Here is a 13,820-nt window from a genome sequence, read left to right on the forward strand (position 1 = left end):
AATTTGAGGGCGGGGAAACTGGGTTTGGGAAAGACTTCTGAGTTCCAACTAAAATCCTGTTAAAAGTTATCTAGAAGATCAGTACATAGGAATGATTTTTTTTTCTTTTTGCCCTCAGACTGAGTAGATACAAATTTCGATGCGCTATTTGCTCTGCCTCTTTGCTAGCATGTGACCCCATTTGTGCCCGTTTCACAGCTGGAAGAGGGCACTGGCAGCCCAGTACCCTGGATGGTGCAGGGGAGCCCTTTAGTGGGTGGGTGCCCCTGCCTTGGTGCCGAACAAGCACCCCGATGCGAGGGTGGAGATCGTGGGTTCCCTGCCCAGTTTCTTGCATCCTTCTGCTGAGTGACACAGCTACCTTGGCCGCGCGCCGATTCTGCAGCGCAGTGGAAAACACACGGGGAGCAAGAGCGGGGTGCTCAGGGGTGATGGGTCAGGCCGCAGGCCCCTCTGCCCTCACCTCTTGCAGGAGCAGGCCAGTCTGCAAGCCTGTGCGTAGACGGAGACGGAGGGCTCAGGACGAGAGGGGCTGTCTTGGCTCCCGGCTCGCACCGAACCAGGCAGGAGCCGGTATCTTCCTGCCGGGCCCCAGCGAGCCCCGCTCCCTGCTTCCCTTCAAAAGCGAGAAACGGCGCTGGCGGGCGGAGAGGACCGTGCTGGGGCCAGAGCCGCAGTGCCGTCCCTGCCCTGCACAGGAACCGCCGGGCCGCCGGCTCCTCCCAGCGCCGCCGGCCCCCGCAGGGCCCGCCCCGGCCCCGGCCCCGCTCCCCGCCCGGCGGCACCATGGCGGCAGCGCACCGGGCGGCGCGACTGGCCGCCGCCTGCCTCCGCACGCCCCGCGACCCGCGCACCCGGGCGCCCGCCGCGCTCTACGAGCGGGGGCCGCCGCCCGCCGCCGCCCAGCAGGTACCGCGGGGCCGGGCCGGGCCGGGCCGGGCGCGGGGAGCGGGAGGCCCCGGGCGGCGGCGGCAGCACCGGCTCCCCCGTGCGGGGACCGGCCCCGCTGCTGCCGCCTGGCCGACGGCGCTGGCAGCCCCAGGCACTGCTCCGCGGGAGCAGAAGCGCCTCGAAAACGTACGGAGGAAATGAAGGAATCGGGGGTCGGAGGTGTCAGGCCGGAGCGGTGGTGCCGGCCCTGCGACACTGACCGAGGGGACACCGGTTGGGAAGGGGGGGTGAAAAAAGTCTAAGCGCAGCAAGTTAGCGGGACGGGTTTTTCCTGTAACCGGGAGACAGCGACAGCAGTGGCCATGGCAGCGAGGGAGTGCTAAGAGGCCAGGATCAAGCTTTCAGATCTGCCATCCCAGTTGCCAGTTCACCACAGGCACTGGGGGCAGCCCTAGTTTCCTCCGAGTTTGCGGGTCTAGCAGCCCTGGCCATCAGCACAAGCTGAAAAGGGGAAGAGCTGCGCAGGGAGGTGGGAGCACCCGGCTGGCCAGGGCACCACAGATGCCCACGCTAGGTGCCGCAGCGGGTGCAGGCCACTGCGCCCACCAGTGAGCGAGGAGTCAGGCTGGCCAGGGCAAAGGTGCCCAGCCATCCACAGCGAGGTGGCAGGCTGTCCGAGGTGCCAGGCCAGCCCGGCTGGGCCAGCCCTGCAGGCCAAAGCACCACTGCGCACCGCCCAGACCAGCTCACACGCCACTGCCACGGGGACCTGGCCTAAACTTTTCTTCTGTTCTCAGGGTAAAAATAGCCTCGGAAGCTGCTGTTTTTTTAAAAAAAACCTTACCAGTGACGTGGTGGGATAGTACACACACGGGACAGGATCTTCCTGATTTAGAAAAACCTGACAGATGGTCTTGGTGCATCGCTTGTGCCAACACAAATCTCTTAATGAGCTTGTTATGCTGAAGGGATTGGAGAGAGGATTGAAGAAGCAGTGGTGCCTAACTTGAGGGAACAGACTTCGATCTTTCCATGGATCAAGAACTGAAATTAGAGATGCATACACAATGTCAAAAGAAACAGATTCAGAAAGATTCAGACTGTGCCCTTAACTGGACATGCTTTAACAGCTTTTTAAATTCACTTATTTGATCATGTCATTCATTTTATGCTTGATCACTACATTGTGGAGAAAAGGTAGAGATTTTTTGCACTGAAAACATGACAAAACATAAACAAGGGCTTTTTTTGTTTGGAATGTAAAAGCCTATTAAAATACCTGTGTGTGGAAGAGTCTTATCCTAATTTTTTAGATGAAGAAATTCTGTAACTTTTTAAAACATAGTGCCTAAAAATAACTTAAAGGAAGCCTTTTCAATGTAGACTTAACTTTTAAATGATACTTACTTCTGTAACTTTTTCAAGCTTTAAAAATGTTTAAAGAATGTGCTTACCTACCCAAAAGTGCAAGCTGGCAAAACACTATTTAGAGTGAAAGTTACACAGAATACTTCCCATTTCCACAATCCCCTGTGAAATAACAGTAGAAACATTTATGCATAAGATACCGCATGACTTATTATCAGAATACTTATGAAGGTGAGAGGCAGAGAGTTTGTTTAAAAAATGTTTTTAAGCTGCATGTAGTAATCAAGGAAAAATTACAGTTCTAAAAAGGTACTTTTAATAACTCCTTTTTGTCTTATTTCCTGATATAGTATCTTGATTACAGGGATAGACTGTTAAGAAATTAACATGCTATAGATAAAACCCTTAGGATATAAATTATAATGCAGTAAGATTATTCCATATAACTTTTCATTCAAATTTATACATATGTATCTCTGTTTGATGTTACTGTATCATTCATTGGACTTAATCAGATTAAGTGATATTACAAACCTCCTTCCCCTTTCTTCTAACAGCCAGAAAACTTTACAAAAATCTCTTCTAGGATGGTTCTGATTTGGATTCAAATACTGACGAAGAGCAGACATTCTTTGTAAATGGGGATTGTGAAGACCAGATAGACTTTTCCAAAATGTGCAATTCAAATCAGGAATATTACTTGAAGCTAGAAGAACTGAAGAATGCCCACTTGGAGACCATGACAAAATTAGAAAGTATGTATCGGAATAAGCTACGCTTAAAAGGAGTACAATCTTTGGACAAAAAAGATGCTGCTTCTAATATATGTTATAGGTAAGTTTATTCATAATCTTCAGTTTGGTGGTGCTTTTTACCTGAAGGTTCTAAAGTGCTTTGTAGACATCGTAAGTATGGCAATTTTTTTATGAAGATGGAAAGTTACTCTCACCATTTCCTATAAGTAGATAATCATAAAAAGTTAGTTTTAATATTTAAAAATGCTTACTCACCTTGCTAATGTACTGTGAGATTTACAGCTGTGTGTATGTGTGAAGCTGAGATCAAGTAACATATTTAGTAAAGCATGGTGCCTTTCCTTAAGAAATGCTGATTTGTTCATAATCTATATTTCTTTAAAACTATGATCTGGTGTGAATGCCCCATGTTCTTCTCTTTTCCTTTGCCTTGCCTCTCTCCTCTTCCCCATTAGCTCTGTCCATTTTATTTTCATGATGACACTGCAAGTGGAAATCACTGGCTTTGCATCAGTGTCTGTTCGACTTGACTCAAAACAACTTTTTTTTTTACAGGTCAACTTGGAAGAAGAGCTCATACCAGCCTCTAAATTTGCACAGATCTTTTTCTGAATCTGACTTAAATGATCTCGTAGGTTCAAGTATATCTGATGGGTCTGACAGAGAATTAGCATTTGAAGAAAATGGTAGCGAAACTGGGTCATCGGCATTTGCAAAGCAACAGATTGAAAAAATGTGGGACGATTTCTCTGTGGAAGACTATATCCCCCGCACCGAACATAGCTTACCAAGCTCACCAGTGTTCAGAAAGATGAGGAAGAAGCAGAAGGCATGGTCCCCAAAAGTTACTGTGCCCAAGCCTTTCCAGATGACTATTAGAGAAGCCAGGAAAAAAGAACAGAATGTCAAATCAAAGTCACAGCTTGAAATGGAAAATAACTTACTGAAGAAGCGACTAGAGGAAGAAGCAGAGTGTCAAAAAAAGTTCCGAGCCAACCCAGTGCCAGCATCCGTCTTCCTTCCACTCTACCATGAAATCGTGGAACAGAACGAAGAACGCAGGAAATCTGTGAAAGAGAGAAGCAAACTTATGCTTTTGGCTTCTCAGAAGCCATTTAAATTCATCGAAAGAGAGAAGCAAAGGCATGAAATTAGGAAAATGCAAGTAAGAGACCTTTCTGCACCTGAAAAGAAAACAAAACTGTTCAAAGCAAAACCAGTTCCTAAGTGTGTTTACAGTCCAGCTGTTAATGACAAGTTAAAGGAGGAAGAGCTTTACAGAGAAATAAGGATCAAAATGAGAGCTGAGGAGCTGCTACGTAATTCATCTCTACCAAGCAGCAGACTGGCTATTAAAGACATCAATAAAAAAAAGAAACACAAGTGCATGGAACCAAAGAAAATAGAACATAAACCCAACATTAAATCAAACGTTCCAAATTTTGAAATACTATACCAAAAATTTCAGAAACAGCTCCTGCAACAAAAACAAGTGAAACACATTACAGTCTGCGAACCTTTTGATCTCCGTACTCCATATATTCCCTCAAACAAAGGGAAGATTTTGAAGGACATTCAAGAGGATGAAGAAAAGTTGAAAGAAACACGCTGGCCATATGCCTCTCCAAGACATAAACCTCAAATGAGACATTCAAGTGCAAATTCACTTCTCTCAAGATCTGGAGAATCTAAATCACCAAAAATCACCGAATCCACAAAAAGACGGCTACAAGCCATAAGGTGACCACTTAAGTCATGCACTGCATTTTGTAAATACTTAAAGAGCAGACTTCTTTGTACTTCTACAAATGTAGTTAATTCTTCTACGTAGTAAATATAGGAGCAATATAAGGACTTAATTATTATATAGGACTTTAATATATTAATAATTTAAATAAAGGATTTAATTAGTATTTATGATTTCTAAAGAAACAGAATAGCATTTTTCTCAAAATGTCCATAGGAAATGAACAAATGACTGCTGTTTCCCAGTATATGCCTGAATCATTTAAAATAGCTTGTATCTTCTGCCCTTTTATTCCAACCCTGTTTTAACCCTGCTTCTCTCTCTTGAATTTTCTTTGCCAAAACTTCCTTTGAAGTCTTGCTCTTGGTTTAAAAGGAGTTCAGCCTTAGTTTATTTTTCCACCCAGGAATTCACTTGAGGAAAAGAGAAAACTGGAAGAAGAACAAAAAAGGAACAGAACAAAGCAGAAACAAAGAGCGAAAAAACTGCAGAAAATTGTAACAACCCGGGCTGAGGCCAATGACCCACATCAGAGCCTAGCTCAGATGTCTAAATCCAAATTAAAAACATTCAGGTATTTTGTTGCATTCCTCCAAATCCTGAACCTCTCATTGCAAGTTGTAGGTTAAACATAAAATGTAAAATATAACGTAGTCTAAGTTTACCTAATTACACGTTTGATAAATTATATACTGTATAAGCAGCTAGTAAAGAAAAAAAAAAAGTGGCCAAATTTAGTATTTCCACTGGAAAACTGCTGTCCATTGTAATGATTTTAATCTATGCGTTTCACCTTATATAAGTCAGCTAACAAGATACTCCTTTGCTGAATTGACATATCAACTAAAAAGGAAAATCAGTTTAAAAAAATCAAAAGGAGAAATGATAGCCTAGTTACATAACATCCTTGCACTACTGGATTGATAGACGGTGGTACAACTTTGGTTCTGTCCTTCTATTTCTCGTGTAGTGAACACTCACTTCTTTGTCCTTGTGGTTTCCCACCTAAGAGGGGCAAGTAGAGCAGTAATGTTATTACAACTTTAGCCCATATATTAACAGCTAACCAGGATGCTACTGGTGCTCAAGAGGGGTGGGATCCAAAATTACCTTTAGTAGAGATACAAACATACATTTTTAACTGATTGAGAAGAATAGTACATAGGAAGAAACATCAGGGCCTTCTTAAAACGTGCTGTAGGCTAGCAGTCAATAGATAGATCAAGGTCTGAGAAAGCTGGAGCCAAGTCCAGATCTGCTGCTTGACCTTGTGTATATGTCTAAGCATTTCTGCTTCCCATTTTTATTTGTCCTGGAAAAAACAGTCCTGTGTGAATGAACCTGTAGTGAACTTTTTAAACAGCTTGGGTAGGGTTGTGCTGCAGTACTGTCTTCTATCTAAGGCATGGTTTCATAGAGGAGGTGAGGGAGGCATTAACAGCTCTGCCTCTGTTGTTTCAGGCATGGGCAGGGCTCTTGGGCAGCGTGGTAGGAATAATAGTGCACGCACCAGGTATGCCAGTAACAGGGCAAAACAATACCAGTGATGCCTTATCAGCATAAGGTGACTGATTAGGAGATACACCTGACTATAAGATTCATAGCTTGTAGTGGCAACTGTTAACGTACTAAATTTTAAGGAAAGTCTTTAGAATATCGTCCAGGGTAGAGGTGGTATAGAGATCTTTCTAAAAAGAGTCTGGAGGCTAGGGCTGTCTTTATGGCTACAAGTTTAACAATAAGGTTTCTCATTCTTTTTTTGCTTTATATGTATCTCTTCTTGCTTTATAGTTAAAATAGGAATAGTTAAATATAAATATAGCTAAAATAGGAATAAATCCATTTTCCTAATAGACTTTTTTACACTCTGGCTGCAATAAGCAAATATGCTGAAATATTGCAGCATCTTCTGCCAGACAATACTACATACTGTTTCACCACCAAACCTCATACTGGTTATTCACCACCAATGTTGCTCCACCGTGACCAGAAATAGAAAAAACACAAACAGAAACACACAGTCTCATGCACTAAAAGCATGAAGTGTAGTGGCTAAGCAATGTAAGCAAAGGTGCTAGAACAAACATTGCAATAAGCATTTTCCTTGGCCACAGGGGCAGTCCATGACTAATCAGGATACCCTAAGAACTAGAATACCTGCTACCTCCCCCAGAGGCAACTGAAGCTAAAGCACAAGGAGGAAGCAGCGATAGTCATAGGAGAAGCAGGGCTTAAGCAGGGTCCTAGAGAGCAGACAAGCAATGGCAGAGGTGCATGACAAGAACAGCGGTCATTTCTAAACATTTTGCCTGAACCAGAGCTCTAGCACAATTGGTTTTGCAACATGGCCAGCAGGTACTGTTAATAGCAAGAGCTTTATGATGCAAGTGGAAGTGCTTCTGGCTGGACAGGGTCTCCTTATGTAGGTGATCTACTGACTTGGACAGATGCAGAAACAAATTTGAGTTAAAGTAGCAAGGTAGAGATATAAGAGGGACAATGGGTGCGTTTGCAGGTTTGATTTGAGTTCATTCAGTAGCAAACTTTACCTTACGGTATTTAGCTTAAGCAGATTTTATGAGTATTGTAAAACACTCATGCTTAATTCTTGCCTACATGTGTAATTATGCTACTGCAAAGCAAGACTACTTCCCTAGTGCTGATGCATTAAGGCTGGTGTAAGTGCTTAACTTGATAATGCTTATTTCAGCATAGGCTGGGTAATAAGGTATATATTAATATAAGTGCTCTTCTAACAGATAATTGGGTTTGTAGAAAGCCTTCTGAGAGAATGAGCAAACAACAACAATGAAGTTCATTCCTTCAGAATGGTGAAAAACTTCCTCAAAGCACTGCGTTTTCTGCAAATATTGCAGAAATTCAGAAAATGGTAGGTAAAAGAGGAGGGAGGAGACAGAGGTGTATGATGTCCCCTACTTACCCCACACACAGTTGTATTTACCCTTGAATATCTTTGACTTAGTAATGCTAGAGCTGGCTCAGTGCAGAGGCAACTTTGAACCAGGAGGATTTATTAACTGTGCCGCAGACCCATGTAAACACAGCTGTGTTACTTCCAGGGCTTGCCCAGCAGGACAGTCACTTCCAAGCAACACTTCAGCTAATTAGCGGCAAGTCCTGTGCTGCTTCATGCAGCAGCACTTGACATGGCCTCTCCTTCATTTCCCAGCACTTCAGCCTCCAGAAGATTTATTAGCTTAGGTGCAACCTGAGCTGGCTCCATGTGTTTCCATGGGGCCTGATCAGATGACCTATCCTACCACTGAAGCAGTGAACTGCATCTGCAAGAAGTAGCTCAAAATTTTACAGAGCTATGGTAAAGACAAAAGCCTTAATGGATCTGAATCAAGCCTGTCTAGTCAGGGTCCTTGTCATACACCCAGGAGGACTACAGCCCATGCTACCTGGATTACCCACTGCTTGCTATGAGCTAAGGTATGATTTAAGTTGATGACTCAACAGTTTAGTCATCCCACTATATTGACTGGACCCCAGAAGAGTCAACTAGGAAAAAAATAGTGTACTACCATCCAAAATGTGGCCTCCCTGCTTGCAGGTTAGACTGTTCCAGTAGCAAAGGATTCTTCTCATTAAGTGCAACCTTAAAGTACTGGTTTTTGCTTTATAATATTAATTTCTTCTGGTGTATTCTAATCTTAGCAGTCCTTTCACACTTCAGTTTTGCTTAGAACTGGAATTTCTGTCAAAGTATGAATTCAGTGTTTAAGGAAAAACTCAGTATCAGTTAAGAATCCAGACTCAGAAAGACCCTTATTTAACCTCATTAGCAAGGACCTCTCTCAGCAGATGCAGAGTGCCTAGTTCAGAGACAGTTTTGTTCAGTACTTCCAGGCAAGCAATTGCTGTGAAAATGAGACAATTCATCTCAGACTCAGTAACCAACATAAAATAATTTATCCTTTATGTATTTTTTGGTAGGACACTATTTAGTTTGTCACAAGCAATTAAACTTTCAGCTGTTGTAGGAAATTACTTTTTGTATTATAAAATAATAATCAGTATAATGTACTATATTTTTCTTAGGAATTATGAGAAGCAGAGAATGCAAGAGTATTTGCAAGAATTACAAGAAATGGAAGAACGAGTAAACCAAAGGCCATTGCTTTTGGAAAGGGCCACTCAGGTTGTCTTGTATTATGTCTTAATTTATTTTCAAATGATGCCTAAGGCATTTGTAGTATTAGTCAAACATTTTTAGAAGATATTTGAAAAATATTTTTGAGAGCAGTAATTGTCCATTTTAATCTCTATTGCCCTGTCTCCATAAAAATATTACTGTTATTTGTGGCCAAGCATTCATGGCTTGCTTGCGCAGAGGACTGAGATGGCTCTTGTAAACATGACTTTTTTTTCTCACCAAAAACAACTATCCTAGTTATGGTGCAGTTTTTCTTTTTATACTGAGTGTATTTTAATAGTCAATGCTGTAATACAGATTTTGCTTTGTTGTTACATCAGAGTTGCAAGGAATTATAACTTGTCATCTTCCCCATTTGACCTGAGTCTGATAGTTTTTCCAATAGCTCTCTCTTGTAAGCAACTTATAACACAAACTTGAACATCATTTGTCATATCTTTTTGCTAAATAATTTTACTCTTATCAAAATCTCACAGTAAGAGCTGGCAAAGAGTACCAGTTTAGGTGAGGGCATTTTTGTTTGCCTGAAAGCTATAAATACAAACGTACTGAAATTAGAACCTCTTTTATTGGCAGATTTTTTTCGTATCTCACCCTACAAATAAAACATACCTAAACAGCATAAAGACTTTCTTTTTCTGACATGTACCATGCACAAGTCTCCGATGCCCAAATGGAACTGAACGCTAATTAATGGTTTGCCCTAGCAAATGAATAATACTGTCAAGTGTGATGTTCAAAAAAAGTCATGATGGTCATTTAGTCTTTTAACAGGCCAACATTGCAAACACTGGCACAAATAGAGAGTTTTCTTTGCATGCTTTTGTCTTGAAGGGAAAACCCCATCATGTCTCCATCATCCATGTCCCCCATCATCAACTCAAGCATTCTTTGTGCCTACTATGAAGTTGTATGTTCTTATATGTATACACACACTATACATACACTATATATATTCGTGCATTCTCTGTGTGTGTATATATATATATATGTTTGTGTGTACATATACATACACACACACACACACACTATTTTTCCCTCTCTGTTTCAGTACAACCATGCTGATAGTGTAGTCACTGAGTGGATGCCAAAACTAGAGAGAAGTAGCAAGTCATAGATCTGGTTCTCTGATCTGTTCTGTCGGTCTGGGTTTCCTGGTCTGCCTCTCCTTGGGGAGCAGGATATGTAGATAGGAGAATGAATCCACCTCACTCAGATCTCACTTGGAGGAACAGAATTTGCGCCCTCAATTTTAGGGGCAGAGATACAGATTGTGTAATTTCTCAAATAGTCATGTAAAGGGGTGGATCAATACTGCTTTTTAGGGCAGTAGCTCTCTGTGAGGGATATCTCAGAGAGATAGGAAGGAGGAGAGGTTAAGGGAGAAACCCCAGGAAGACTGCATCTGGCTTCTTATGTCTCTGCATCTTCCCCCTCCTCCCTCAATAGCTACGTAAATAATATAGCTCTTCACTAGCCAGTGGGGGCAGGAAGCAAACTGGACATAAGCTAGTACAGAGAAGACGGAAAATTCAGTATGAAATTCTCGACTATTGTTTTGCCATTCTTACCTGAAGTGAATAATCACTTAACCTGTTGGATGCAATTAATTAAACAGAACATTAGTATAATAAACAGAAGTCTCAAAACTCAGGCATTTAATGCATTTAGGTAATACTTAACCATTCTTTTTCTTCCCTACAGAAAAATGCGAGAATAGCTGCAGAGAAGCATTATTCTAACACTCTGAGAGAACTTGGGATATGCACAGAGTTTGTTTCAAGGAAAGGGCAAACAGCTAGCTTACTAGAACACTCCAATGCTGAAGATTTGAAAACCTCCACTGATGCTAAAAAAAGGTAGAGATTACCAAAGACTTTTTTTTTTTTTGCCACTGCATACCTGATAATTAGAAAGTTACTTTTAATAGCTTTTAAGGAAGTTATTTGTATTATTTCCCAGATAACTAACTACAGGTAGTTAGCATTATTAATGGTAGCATTACTATATTTTTTATTTTTCCTGAATTAAATATTATTTGATAAAACAGAGGAGAGCACTGGATATATAATGTAATGAACTTCAAAGAAAAAAGAAAAACGGTTTTGATTTGTTCTTTTTAGCAAAAATTCTGGCAGTTCACTAGTAAAACCTTGTTTCATTCTGCATTACCTTTACTGAATTTTTAAAATATGCCTTTTTTGAAAATATCTTTCAATTTTTTGACTTTATGATATAGAAAAAAATAGAAGTGGAGAAAAAGGAAATATATTAGCAATGCTGTTAGAAATACTTCCTAGCATAAAAAAATACTCTAGTGTCCCCCCTTCCCCTTTCCTCCCCCGGTTTTACCCCAGACTAGTCTACCAGGATTTGTCCTAGATTACATGAAAGTAGTATTCTTTTAAAACCTACTGGAAAAAAAAAATCTTACCTGGAAAAAGAAATCCCACATACAAATTATCTTTTCAGACTCAGCAAGGATGAAGTCAAAGGAAGGAAATCCTTTGAGGAAGCAGCAGACAGCAGTCCCCAGTCTGAGCAGTCCTGGGAGAAGGAGAAGAGAAAAGCAGTCAGAGCCTCCACCCAGGATGACCACTCCAGTGAGGAGGAGGAGGAGGCAAGAGCCAGCCTTCATGCTCATCAGCTTTGCCACACAGGGGAGGCCAGTGCCAGCCCCCACTCTGACCACTGCTACGAAGAGGAGGAGGAGGAGGAGGAGGGAGCAAGGGCGGGCCTGCTGCTTGGCTCTTGCTACAAGGAGGACAAGGACAAGCATGGGGAAAGATCCAGCTGTCAGTCTGACCATGCCGGTGAGCAGGAAGAACAGGGTCAGTCTGATCCTGAGGCTCAGGATGCCTTCAGATACGATGATGAGGAATATGAAAATGATTCAGAAGAGAAAACCAGTGATGATGGTGACTGAAAGGAAGGCAGACAGGAAGGCTGGGGCTCAAAAACACACTTCATTGCTGGCAGTGAAATAGATAACAAAGGAAAACATGGGTTTCTGCTAATGACACAAAGTTTTGCAAATTTAAAGCTCTTAACCTACAGTCTTTCCAGCACAGAACTGGTGCCTATTTTCCAGTAATAAGGATCAAGTTTTTCATTTCCATCAAAAAAATTCTTCCATTACTTTTATATTTACCTTTTTTATTCTAGAGTTTCATGACATTAATATACCTCTGTTCATAAAATGAACAGCAACCACTGTTTAAAAATAATGTCTCACATACTGTAAGTACTGAGGTTTTAACATGTCCAGCTCTTTCTGCATGCTGGCAAACACAGATGAGATGTCAATGGAATAATTTGCCTCCCCATCTCAAATATTTCAGTACTTTTGTGATATGTTCCTGTAATACCTTCTACCATGGCAATGAAATGACAGGAGGAGTTCTCATCTAAGAGCTCTTGAGTGTTATTGGTAGAGCAGGCACAAGGAGAACAACTTCTTGTGTAGTCAGGGGAAAAAAAAAATAAAAAAGAAAGACTAAATTAGTCTGTTCACTTCCTCTCTCCACTTCTAATCCATGGGGTTTGGCTTCTGCCTCTTTAAATCAGACAAACTGGCTCAGTGATGGGTCAGATGAATGCCAGCACCAGAAGAGAAGAGGGATTGCTGCTCTTCCAGGAAGCAAGCTGTTAGATCAACTAGACTATTTTGTCTAGCTAAAATATTAACAGTATCTCAGTTGCTAAGGGCACTCCCTACAGAACAGAAATAAAATGTCCAGAGTACTGAGAGGAATCCCTTAAACTTCCACAGAGCTTTTTAATGCTTAGAAATGAGTGAGGTAGGAAAAGTCAATAGGACTTACTCTTATCTTTAAAAAGATATGCTATATGCTGCAGATTTTATATTAGCATCTAACCAAGCTCCAAAATTGTGTTTTAACTCCATTTCATTTTGAAGAGCTCTTCCCATGATCATGTAAAATAATTCTTTATAATGTAATGACAAATACTGGCATTAATTTTCAAATTTCTTTATTGAGACAGTTACATACTGTAAAAAGAGGAAATTATTATAACAGGATAAAAGTGCAACCAGCAACTCTAATTATTTGCATAAAAGTATGGTAAGGAAGAGTTTTACTTTTCCTCCACATACTTGCTACTCCGAACTGCAGCTACTACACAACAAAAAATGCAAACAGAGGCTTTTTTGGTCCTATTCCTAGCTTGCCTGCTAACCATGTCATATCCAATATTAAGAGAGGAAAATAAAAGAAGGTATCTACATAGTAACAGATCACTGTTAAGGATTTCAAACAAGTTTTGTGGGCTTAGTAGACAACAGAGTAAAATGTTACATTGCACAGGGACTCACAACATATTCAGTGAATAGTAGAAAACACTATATTTGTTAAAACTACCAAGTTTACAAAGGCATCTGAAGTGATTTTTTTTAATCTCCTTCCACACCATATGCAAGAGCACCAACTATACCTGTTACTATTCATGTTCCTCCAGACTTTGAGGAATTGTGTACCACTGCTTGGAAGTTTATCACTTTTTTATTTTTGAAGTGTATAACGATTAATACCAGTTTTAAACTTTAATTTTGTATTTAAATAAAATATCCCTTGTATATGTATCATACCTGAAAATATTAATCATTACTCCACAGTGAAATCATTTACAATCTCTAGTTATACCAGACAACCCCACCATACGACCTCACGTTTAGTTTGCTTATGATTGTACAACTCTTCAGAAGTACAGAATACTGACAATGTGTTATTGCATTCAAAGTCACATATACTGATACTTGTCTCTTTAGTAAGCCTTCTTTTTTGAAAGAAGGCAGAGCAGCTCTGGATTTTGTTTTCTCTGAGATTTGATGAGTTTTCAAATGTGTTAAGATCAGATA

The 13,820-nt window shown here is 41.1% G+C and overlaps 1 protein-coding gene across 3 annotated transcripts; it reads left to right on the plus strand.

Annotated features, from left to right (window-relative positions):
- Positions 1-748: 748 nt before the first annotated feature.
- On the plus strand, positions 749-13,544 carry FAM161A (FAM161 centrosomal protein A). 3 transcript variants are annotated; one of them, XM_026094739.2, is made up of 7 exons: positions 749-909; positions 2,846-3,093; positions 3,570-4,754; positions 5,168-5,335; positions 8,827-8,926; positions 10,646-10,800; positions 11,414-13,544. In XM_026094739.2, exons 1-7 carry the CDS (start codon positions 787-789, stop codon positions 11,865-11,867), a joined length of 2,433 nt encoding a protein of 810 aa, XP_025950524.2. In that variant the 5' UTR covers positions 749-786; the 3' UTR covers positions 11,868-13,544. The 3 variants fall into 3 exon arrangements, with proteins under 3 accessions (XP_025950524.2, XP_025950525.2, XP_064366092.1); XM_064510022.1 differs by having other exon boundaries at positions 787-909; positions 2,817-3,093; XM_026094740.2 differs by lacking the exon at positions 5,168-5,335.
- Positions 13,545-13,820: the final 276 nt, after the last annotated feature.

The sequence above is a fragment of the Dromaius novaehollandiae genome, chromosome 3 (assembly GCF_036370855.1).
Source record: "Dromaius novaehollandiae isolate bDroNov1 chromosome 3, bDroNov1.hap1, whole genome shotgun sequence".
Classification (NCBI taxonomy): domain Eukaryota; kingdom Metazoa; phylum Chordata; class Aves; order Casuariiformes; family Dromaiidae; genus Dromaius; species Dromaius novaehollandiae.